General features: G+C 39.9%; 1 protein-coding gene across 4 annotated transcripts in view; it reads left to right on the top strand.

The window, feature by feature from the left end:
- The window catches only part of LOC145254563 (alpha-catulin-like), a 709,135-nt gene that overhangs the window by 563,667 nt on the left and 133,233 nt on the right, over positions 1 to 12,235 (top strand). For all 4 annotated transcript variants that reach the window (XM_080113145.1, XM_080113148.1, XM_080113146.1 and 1 more), the window contains one exon: positions 11,670 to 11,759. In XM_080113145.1, the coding sequence (XP_079969271.1) occupies positions 11,670 to 11,759 (90 nt within the window). The remainder of the gene's footprint in view (positions 1 to 11,669; positions 11,760 to 12,235) is intronic.

The raw sequence follows: 12,235 nt of genomic DNA, 5'->3' as shown, positions 1-12,235 counted from the left end.
AAAGTTCTTTTCTCCTTTTTTTTTTCTGAAAAGAAAAACTTGCAGGTTGCAATGTTCTTTCAAAGTTCTTTTCTGTTAAAAGGGTTTAAAAGTAAAGCTCTCTGAAAAAGGGGTTTTCTTATTCTTTCTCTCCCTCTCTCTTAAAGGGTTAGTATCTCTCTCTTTTCTTCTGAAATAATTCTCCTTTTCTCTGAAAAGTTTTGTTTTGCTATTTCTTCATCCGTTTGAAAGAGGGACAAAGATATAAATCACTTTTTACGTCCACAGCTTGTAATAATTAGTGACAGGCTCTGTCACTGTTACGTTGGTTGGTCTCCTTTCTCTGAAAGTGTTAACATCTTCAAGAAATGGTGTTTTGAAACACCAATTTCAACCTCTCAAAAAAGGCCTTCCACCCTTAAGGACGGTTGAGAATTTTACGTTGCTTGCTGGGCCCGACGGAATTCCAAAAAACAGGACTTAACTGTTCGAAGTCTTCTTTGGAATTAATTTGAAAATGGTGGAAGAAAGTTGATTGGGATTGTCCAGCCAATCAGTGTTACGCAATGCTGATGGCTACCAAGAAAAATGGAAAGGCAATAACAGAGAGAGAGGACTTAAATCAAAATGACAAAAAAAAGGGAGAGAGAGAGTGTGGGGTTGTAATGAGACAGGTGGAAATATATACTAGTAGAATGCCTGGCGTCACCTGGGATTTAATGAGACAGGTGCAAAATATATACTAGCAGAATGCCCAGATTTGTTTCGGATTGAATGAGACAGGTGGAAATATATATTAGCAAAAGGACCAGTGTGGCACAGGAATAAGTGAGACTGATTTGAAAATGAATATTAGAGGAATGCCCAGCATGTCCCAGGATTAGATGAGATAGGTAGAAATATATACTAGCAGAATGCCAAGGCCCAGCGTCACCCGAGATTAAATGAGACAGGTTAAAATATATATTAGCAGAACACCCAACTACACCCGTGATTGATTCAGACAGGTGAAAATATATACTAGCAGAACGCTATGCGTTGCCCGGGAATAAATGAGATAGGTTGAAATATATACTAGCTGAAGACACGGCATCACCTGAGATTAAATGAGACAGGTGAAAATTTATACTAGCAAAAGGGCTGGTGTTACCAGAGATTGAACGAGATAGTTGAAAATATATAATAGCAAAAAGCCCGCCGTCACCCAGGATTGAATGAGACAGGTGGAAATATATACGAGCAGAAGGCTGGCCGTCGCCCAGGATTGAATGAGACAAGTGGAAGTATATACTAGTAGAAGGCTCAGTCTTGCACGTGATTGAATGAGATGGATGGAAATATATAAAGCAGAGGGCCTTGCGAGGCCCAGGATTGAATGAGACAGGTGTACATATATACTAGTAGAAGGCTCAGCATAGCCCGGGATTAAATGAGACAGATGAAAGATATACTAGCAGAAGGCCAGGCATCCCTCTGGATTGAATGAGACTTGTTGAAATATCTACTAACAGAAGACCCTATGCCAGGTATCGCCACGGATTGAATAAGACAGGTGGAAATATATACTAGCAGGATGCCTGGGATTGAATGAGACAGGTTATACTAGCAGAAGGTCCTGCATCACCTGGGATTTAATGAGACAGGTGAAAATATAAACTAGCAGAAGACCCGGCGTTGCCTGGGATTGAATGAGACAGATGGAAATATATCATAAGAGAAGGCCTGCCATCGCACTGAATTGAATGAGACAGGTGGAAATATAGACTAGCAAAAGGTCCACCATCGCCCAGGATTGAATGAGATAGGTAGAAATATATACTAGTGGAAGGCTCAGTGTCGCCCAGGATTGAATGAGATGGGTGGAAATATATACTAGCAGATTACACGGCATCGCCCAGGATTGAATGAGACACGTGGAAGTATATACTAACAGAAGATCCAGCATCACCCGGGACTGAATTCAATTGGACAGATGCAAAATGAAACACAGTAATGTGGAATTTGATAATGAAGCAAGTGTTGTCTAATCACTAATTGTGTCAATGTATTAATTTTAAAATCCTGTTGAGAGATCTTCCAAAATAACATAATTGTTCTTAAAATCATAGTGCTGATAGTGAGCAAGGAAAGAAACTCAGTAAGGTTGAAATTTAGAGTGAAGCATGGGTTGCTTAATCATTAACCAAGACAATGTAATTATGTACTAATTTTGAATTCCTAATGATCCATCTTCTAAAAATGATTTCAATTTTCTTAAAATTATGGAGGCCTTCGTGGAAGAGAAATTATTTCATGTATAATGTACAATATCCGTCGAGAGTATGTTAAATTGTTTCATATCTGTATTTATATTACCCGTCTGAGGGTAGTTCAAATTATTTTAGATATATGTTGTACATTACCCCTCCTAGCGAAGATAAAACTCTTTCATATACGTGCTGTAAATTCTGTGGAGAAAGAAGTGGCTTACCATTAAAGCGGCTGCGCGTTTGTGCCTGCAGAGCACAAATTGAGAATCAATATGGCGCCCAAAGGCTTTTATGTGGAAAAATGTCTCGGGGAATCTCAGAGAATCTCGTACCCTGATTCCATAAATAACGAGGAAAGGAAAGCGGGAGGGCAGACGATTTTTAGTCACTAAAGCGAACCGACGTGTGTAAAAGAAGAGGTAGAAGAAAAGAGTGTGGTGAACGAAACAAACAACGATGGTTGAAAGTAGAGTTGTAACGAACACAAGCTATTCCGGCATGACGTCAGGATTTGACCCCAAGCTAATCCCCCTGTTTGATGGCAGTAGCACTGATCACTCAGTGCAGGAATGGGTGGAAAAAGCAGAATTAATATGTCAGCTCAGTGGGGTGAAGCGTATGGAATGCGTGGTCCCAATGCGCCTCACTGGGGGAGCATATGCAGTATACCAGCAGTTGGCTGATGAGAAGAAAACAGATTTCGCCTGCATCAAGCACGCCCTTTTTACAGCATTTGCGTTAGATCCAGTTACTGCATGGAAGGAATTCGTGGCCCGAAAATTACATCCCGGGGAAACGGTAATTGTGTATCTGGCTAAACTAAAAAAACTATCGGTCCTTTTTGGAGGATGTCAGACAAAGGCTTGGTGTGCACCTTTGTTGCAGGATTACCTAAGAGTGTGGAAGATCTGCTCCGTGCCTCATCCCAAGTGGATGAGATGGAGATATTGGAAGTATTGACGCGCGCACGAGCAATACTAAAGAAAAGCCCTAACACTATAGACCAAGCGGCAGCTGTACAACCATCACAGGTTGGATTGCAGGACCTGGGTGCAGCTACAACCTGCTATAAGTGTGGAGGACCCAACCATTTGGCCCATGATTGTCTTTTGTCACGTCAACCAACTCGGAAACTTGACAGGCCGCAGTGCTACAAGTGCAAAAAACGTGGACACCTGGCCCGCACCTGTCCGGAAAACGGGCAAGGGGAAGAAGCTACAGCGCCAGTCTTCTCCCCAGATCGTCATTGAGCAGGGCGCTGCCCACTGTAAGCATACAAATTAATGGAAGCGAGCTCCTCGCACTTGTGGACACTGGGTGCACCCAGACTCTCGTGAGCAAGATATGCTGTGCCACTTGGAAAGCAGAGAGAATTCCGGTACTAACTGTAGGCAGAGGTTCACTAGCCTCTTGTGGGGTGAGCATTATCTGCGCAAGCATCAACGACGGGCCTGCAGTAGCCGTGCGAGCCCTGGTTGTGGAGGGAGAGCTTCTCGGGTACGACCTACTCCTGGGTATGGATTTGATTACACAACTGGGTGGAATTACTGTGGACAGAACAGGCAAGGTACAGTTCTCCCGATGTGAGGAACATGTTTGTGCTGCCATAACTCTCGAAGAGCCTGACTTTCGTGCAGAGTATGATAGAAACACCAATGCATGGACGACATCTTGGAAGTGGTCAAACGATCAGCCACCAATATCCTTGCAGAACCGGCTATCGGAATATCCCCCACCCATGTGGCTAAGGGAACAGTATGAAGAAGAACTGCAGATGTGGATCGACAATGGCTGGCTTCTTCCATACCCAGAGGATGAGCTTGGCCCCCCGCGAGGGCTGATTCCCTTAATGGCCGTCGTACAAGAGACCAAACAAAAGGTCCGCCCCGTCCTAGACTACCGTGAGCTCAATGAGCATGTCGACTCATATACGGCAAGGGCTGATGTGTGTGCACTCAAATTAAGGGAGTGGCGACAGCAGGGATCGAACGTGGTAACTCTGGACCTACGCAGGGCCTAACTGCAAATACGCATTGAGAGGAAATTGTGGCCATTTCAGATTGTGGAAATTAGAGGAACCCGATATTGTCTAATCAGGCTAGTGTTCGGTCTAAATATGGCACCAGGCATTATGACAGTAATCATGCATGCTATCCGGCAGTAAGATGAGGCAGTGCAACAGGCAACATCCTCATACATCGATGATATATTCGTCAATGAGAGCCTCATGTCAGCACAATCGGTGAGAATGCACTTTGAGAGCTTTGGACTGACATGTAAGGAACCAGAGCGTCTGTGCAATGGAGCAAAAGTTCTCGGCCTGCACGTGCGCAATAGCTGGAGAAGAGGAAGTCACGTCCCCAAGGTCCCATCAAACATCACTTGACGAACAATGTTTTTGCTTTGTGGAAAAATGGTAGGCTATTTCCTTGTGTGCGGTTGGCTCAGAGTGGCCATGGCGGCCATAAAAAGACGTGCAACAGCTGTGTCGTTGGGATGGGACGATGCAGTGCACGATGTCACCCTAAGGAGCATGCTGACAGAGACTGTGTCCAGGGTGACCAGTGATGACCTCGTTCAGGGAAAGTGATGCGTCAGCGGGAATGAGTTCACGGTCTGGGTGGATGCTAGTTCACTGGCCCTTGGAGTTGCCCTGGCAGTTAATGATTCCATTATTGAAGATGCCTATTGGCTTCGGCCAGAGAATGATTCGAGGCACATAAACCTGGCCGAACTTGATGCCACATTGAAGGGCGTTAACTTGGTGCTTCAATGGCAAGCCAAGGTTCTACATAACATGACTGACTCGGCATGCACTCATCGGTGGATAACCGATGCATTAAGTGGAAGAGCACGGCTGATGACACGAGCATCAAGTAAGATGTTAATTCAAAGACAGCTTGCCACCTTGGTCAACAACATCACAGAGTACGACCTGACCGTGGACGTAGTGTTGATCAGGTCTGCGCTCAACAGAGCAAATGCTCTGACAAGAGTCCCTCAACGATGGCTTCTGGCTGGTGCTCGGAGAGATTCTGATAATCTGCAAAACACATGTGCAGCAGTTGTGTGTAATGTGGATGCAGCGCGCATCATGGACATTCATCGACAATGTGGACATCCTGGCATCAAGCGGACACTGTACTTTGTCAAGATGATTGATCCAGGAGTAGAAAAAAAAGATGTCTGGAGAGTGGTGGAAAGTTGCGAGGCCTGCCAATCCATCGACCCAGCTCCAGCACGATGGAAGAAAGGGGAGTTGGGAGTGAGTGGTAAGTCACAGAGAGTGGACATGGACACCACACACTACGGTGGCAACCACTTCCTTACCCTCATCGATTGTGGGCCTACACGTTTCGCGGTCTGGAGACTCCTCGGGCGCCAGGACTCTTGCAACATTATTCGCCATCTGTGTTCTGTGAAAGAGGTGTGCCCGATGAAGTGCTGACGGACAATGACCCAGCCTTTTGCAGCCATCAGATGAGGCAGTTCTTACAAGAATGGGGTGTGCGGCTGCGGCTTAGATGCGCTTATGTGCCTTCTGGCAATGATATAGCTGAGAGAAGCCATCGCAGCATCAAAACAATTGCAGCCAGGAAGCAGTGCACCATCACAGAAGCTGTGTACTGGTATAATCTCATGCCGAAGGATGGCGTCTCTCCAGGAACGGCGCCTGCAAACGCAATCTATCAGTACCGTGTCCAAGAAAAAGGAATCCACCCCGATACAACTGTGGCCACTGACATAGAACGGAATCGATATGCCAAAGGGGATGCACTCTGGGTGAAGCCGCCAGGAAACCAATGCACTGACAAGTATAAACGGGGCACAGTGACCGATGTGGTGAGTCAGCAGTGTGTCCAGGTTGATGGCGTACACCGTCACGTTAGGGACCTACGGCCGGCGACACATGTACCACCTCCAGTGGACGATGAGAGTGACTCTGACTCTGAGACGAGTGAGCCATCACTTTGGTTTGCACCATCCCTATCAAGCAGTGACTATGATATCAGTAGCCTCCACGGAGATGAAGCCTTCCCAGACCATCATGCGGTGGATGAGAGCGCACGCGAAGACGAGAGCAGCACTGTCCCCCTTTGCAGAAGCACCCGACGGCGGCGATTGCCACCCCCCTGCCGTCTCTATGATCATGAGATCAGGGGGGAGTGTGGAGAAAGAAGTGGCTGCACATTTGTGCCTGCAGAGCACAAATTGAGAATCAAGATGGCGCCCTGGACTCAATTCTCAGCGACACTCTTTGCTCTAACCAGGTTCCATCCGGTTCTTGAGAATTCAACGGCTCGACTCTCTCAAACATCTTAACTCCCGGCCTTATATTATCTCATTTATGCAAATTAATGTCCAATCGAACCTGCTGATTCGTCGCTTTCTCATCTCCCATCGCTCGGGTTTCGAGTTCGCACATGCAGCCCACCTCTGTGTCTGCAGTCACACTCAATTTTCACTACACGCCCCCCCCCCCTGATCTCATGATCAGAAACTGGGTAGAGAAGTAGTATTCATCTTTACTAGACACAGCAAGCGCTCAACACTCTGCTAGACACAGCTAGCACTCACTACTCTGCTAGACACAGCTAGCGCTCACTACTCTGCTAGACATAGCTAGCAATCACTACTCCGCTAGACACAGCTAGCTCTCACTACTCCCCAACAAAGACAGATACTACTTAGCAAAAGTGGGGTTAGACGGCTAGACACAGAAATTAATTTTTAATTTCTCATTTAAAAACGACTTTACATACAAGTCGACTAAATCACATTGTAATTCTTTTTAACAGCGAATACATTGTCTTCAAAAGTAAAATCAACTTGAATTGTATTCTCACCAAAATAACTATCGTTCAAAAACAACACCTTTTTCTTCTTTTCAGCACGACACGATTTCATGTTAAATTCCGTATTTAAAAATAACTTTTAAATACATACAAGTTGTCCGAATCACATTTTAAGTTCGTTTAACAGCAACGACTTTTTTTCAAACGCAATAAAATCCGACTCGAATTGTACTTTTATAAAATAAATCTATCATTTAAAGATGACACCCTTTTTCCTTGTCAGCACAACAGGATTTCATTTTAAATTCCGCATTGAAATATGACTTCTATACATACAAGTCATCCGAAACGCATTTCAAGTTCTTTTAACAACGATGACTAAAGAAATCCAACGAATCCCACTGGGATTAACAAACAAAAAGACAAAAAAAAGTCCGACTCACTTCATATCTTCAACCTTCGCAGTTTGACACGACTCATTCAATTCTCTCTACGACAACGCTTTTCAATTTTTAACATGACTTTTAATTTTTCAGGTTCGACGCGAATCATTTAAAATTTCCCATTTCATCTCGGCCGCATTTGTTCCATATTTAACGCTGAAATAACTTCTAATCATAAAAAAAAACCTGGACTCGATTCTCAGTGACACTCTCCACTCTAACCAGGTTCTATCCAGTTCTCGAGAACATAACGGGTCGACTCTCTAAAACATCTTAACTCCCAGCCTTATATTATCTCATTTATGCAAATTAATGCGCATTTGAACCTGCTGATTCATCGCCTTCTCATCTCCCATCGCTCGGGTTTTGAGTTTGCACATGCAGCCCACTTCCGTGACTACACGTCACTACACTTAGAAGGGGAAAAAAACTATCACTATTCCTAATCGAAAAAGTTCTTACACAAATTTGCATCCCAAAAACAGTAAAAAAATATGAAAACTGGCAATCTTCTGATTGAAGTAAATAATCATAAAAATGCTCAAAATCTTCTAAAAATGACAAATTTCCACTATTATCAATGTAGAGTATTCGCCCATGAGAAATTAAATGCATCAAAAGGCATTGTAAGAAGTTACGATTTAACCTTAGCAACATCCGAAGAAAACTAGGAGTAATAGACCACATCCAAATTAACATCAAAATGAGCGGCCAAACCATACCCACAAATATTTAGATTCTGACATTTAATATCCCACAATCCCCAAAAAATCAAAATTGGATATGTAATTGAAAAAGTTGAATAATATATACCAGTCCCGTCAGATGCTTCAAGTGCCATAAATTTGGGCATCATAGAAAAACCTGTAGAAGATACAGAACATGCAGAAAATGTGGCATAAAGGAACCCAACCATACAACAGAGGACGAATGCTTAAACGAAACTAAGTGTCCAAACTAAGTGTTATGAAAATCACTTGGCTTATTCCAAAACATCTAAAAAAAATTTTTTTAAAGAAAAAAAAGTTGTGAAGGCAAGAAAAGGCAAGGAAAATTGTAAATTCCCACCAAAGAACAAATATGCTGAAATCACCCAAGAATCAAACCAAACAAACTACCAAGATCCCCTCAACAAATATTTGAACTCAAATCCTAAAAAAGACCCAAAAAGAAATTAACATGAATCAAACAATCTCTAATACAGTCTCTAGAAATGATCAAAACCAGAAACAAACTCTTAAAAGCAAACTATAACCAGACCTAACTAATCAATAAACCACAAATAAACCCACAAATTTCCCTCTTCAACAGCTTTAGCAGACTCTGAAGAACCACAATAAAGAGTCCGTCAATCTTTCACAAAAGTTCTAACACAAAAGCAGACAAAAATAGCAAACACAAAAATAAAGATTCTACAAAAACATTTGAACAAACAAGAGCAACAAATGGGAAAAAGAAAATCATCTCTACAAAAGCCAAACTATGATCTTGCTCAACCTTAAGCAACAGAGATAAATCAAGCATAAAAACTGACAAATTAACTCTACCCAAAGAATCAGAAGCTATGGAAACAGAAACCAAATCCACCAGTGAATAAAACCTCCTCCCCCTCACAAAAAGGCGTATAAATATGTACTAATACACCCATAAGAAACAACTCCTCTTACAAAAAAATAACAAAACAAAAAAACCTACACACCAAAAAACGTCCATGAAGGAAAAGGAAATAAACCACCACTCAACAAAGAAGTTAAAACCAAAACAGATAAAACACACTCAACTTCCAGACCAAAAGTCTCAGTTCAAAATATATTTAAGGAAATTGGCACGGAAGATCAAAGATCAGACACTAATTAATGAACCAGAGGTGATGGATGTAAACAACAAAACCCGTAACTCTTTTCCGTTTGCCTGCTTTCCAGCTGACTACAATTTGATTGTCTTCAAGTCCAATGTAAACAAGTTCTTGATGAACCGTCCCTCTATGTAATCCAATTTACAAAATTTCAACTAATGTTTACTACGCTATAATCCCATTGACTAATGTTTACCCATTAACCTGTATCCTCAAGTAGCCTCCAGGCCTTGATAAGTGGTGATTTCTCTCTAAAAAAAAAAAGCACCAGAAAATTTAAACCAATTTAAAAATTACAGACTTATAGCCATTAAAGAATCAAAATGAAACAGCTGCCACAACTCACAACTGCATATCTGATATAAACACAAAGTGCAGAGATGTATGGAACATGATTAGGAAAATAGGAAAATATTATAATCTCAACAAAATACCATTCACAGACTACAAACAACAAATTAAAAAAATGATCACCAACAAATGGCAAGAAGAATGGAGTCAATGTGTAAACAATAAACTACAAAAAATTAAACCACTCATTAGAGAATGGCATGCAAAAAAAAACAACTTTAACAGAAAAGAAATTGTATTAAACTGATTACATATAGGCCATATTCCTTTGTACCTATTGAACAATACAGAACCCCCATTATGCACAGCATGATAGGTCACCAGACTTTCTGAAAGAAATAATATAAACTAACCTCTCAAACTTGATACATACAATAACACACCAAATTTTCCACAAAATCTGCGTGACCTTAAATGACCATAGTAAGGTTGATAGGTTGTTAAACATAAACAAACAAACAAAATGTACAAATAATCGCATAGATGTTTATTTTTTTGTTAAACTAGTGTCAGCAGAATATCAAATTCACTTCTTCCTCATATAAAATGTGGAGTGGGAGGTGCTTTAACTGTGTCAGACAAGCATTTCTTTATTCAAATCAGAATTTCTTTTTTAGTTATAGATAGTCCTTATAATCTTTATCCTTAACCCTGTCTAATAATAATTATAATATTGAACCAGCATTGAAACCCTGTCTAATAATAATTATAATATTGAGCCAGCATTGAAACCCTGTCTAATAATAATTATAATATTGAACCAGCATTGAAAACATATATATATACATATTATTTCAATATTCTATTTTGTGCGTTTCTTTTTGGAATGTTCCTTCTTCTGCTGGCTTATCAACAATGTTTTTTTGTTGGGAGCTGTTTTATTTGAAACAATAATGGGTGCCTATTTTAGCATCATTTATAACTAAAATTGTCACTGTTGATTTACTATCATTACTCTGCATTAGTGTTTAAAAAAGATAGATCACCAGGGACTATAATTTCCATAAATAAGTGATTATGGGGTAGAGCCAGACAAAAGATTACAGCCATATAGAAACACTATTAACTGTTGTTACCATAACTGTTGTTACATTCCCCTTTTGTTAGGACTATGAATAATAACAATAAAAAAGATAAATTCTAGATGTGGCCTAAGGTAAAGGTTTTGATTTAAATAATAAAAGAACACCGGGGAAATGGGTTCTCCAATTCATGACACAAGTAAGTAAATAAAAGCAGCAAACAGACGAGTTAGAAACAACACAAAACAACAAAGAAGTTGAAATATAGGTATTTATTTCTAAAAGAAATAGAAAACCAAAATCTAATATTTTACCGATGAGCAAAGAACATGTTTAAATATATACAATATCAGATTATTAGAGAAAGTTAGGTTTTAACTTATAGTATATGGTGGACAATTCACTTTGGTTTAAAGTTAAATGGTTTAGAATCTATAACATTCTCTTGCTATTAGAATGTTTGTAAAAATGACTACAAGTCTGCAAAGTAGAAAGTGTGTCAAATCTGCATTAGTCATAGAGGAGGTAAATTCTGGATTTTATCGGAATCGGGATATCAAGTTTATAACTACAAACAATACAATATATATGATGCTTCTACTCCAAGTAGTTAGGTGAAGATGATAATGACAATATATCAATAAGGCATGTGAGGATGTCGACCTGATTGGGTGATGAAATAGACAATCTGTGGATGAATTAGGATGATGAAATCAGCCAATGTCAGAGGGGGCAGGGGATTACAGGAAATTGTGTCTATGCTTACTTGGAAATCTATATATATATATATTTTTTTTGCCTTTATATGAAAAAAATAGAAAACTGTATTCATATGCTTGTGGGGTATTTCATTTAATAAAAAAAGCTTTTAAACTCTTAAGTCAAAGAGATGTACAATGTACTCGTGTCATTTTCTATCTTGTTTTTATTCATATTCATGTATGTTTCCTTATTTAAAAAAAAAATTATTGTAGGACCAAAAGGATAATATGTCTTCCTCAAATCAGGAACTTGAAACTGCCATTATGAAAACAATTGAAGCCTCTAAAAATCTCCACAAACAGGTAAGATTCTTATTTCAAACTAGAAACAAGATCTGCTGTTATGAAATCTAAATCTTAAGTTGCATTTTAATAAAATATGAATATCTGCCATTTTACACTGCATATCTCTTTTTTCTGTCCATTTTCCTCTTCTTAACTAACCAAACTTCTTTTCTAAAAGCAAAAATGAAAATAATTTTCAGTCATTTCTTTCCTCAAGAACTACACTCTCCTTTATCATTCTCATATCACTTTCTACAGATCATAGTTTCTCCAGCCATTGTAAAGTTCAAATATATTTGCAAAAGTCTAGTGAACTTTTAACTTGATTATTTTTATCTTTTCTTGATCTCAGTCAGACAAGACACATACTATTATGTGTATTGCCTGACACATAACATTAACCTAACATATAATAGCATTAATCTGATTATTTTATTTTAAGGTTGCAGGGTTTGTTTTTTAGAGGATTTTTTTTTTCAGACATTCTTTTAATT

This window comes from Euprymna scolopes, chromosome 30 (assembly GCF_053919585.1).
Source record: "Euprymna scolopes isolate OS-2025 chromosome 30, ASM5391958v1, whole genome shotgun sequence".
In the NCBI taxonomy this organism is placed as follows: domain Eukaryota; kingdom Metazoa; phylum Mollusca; class Cephalopoda; order Sepiida; family Sepiolidae; genus Euprymna; species Euprymna scolopes.
Note: the sequence above shows the minus strand (reverse complement) of the source record. Positions and strands in the feature narration are given on the sequence as shown.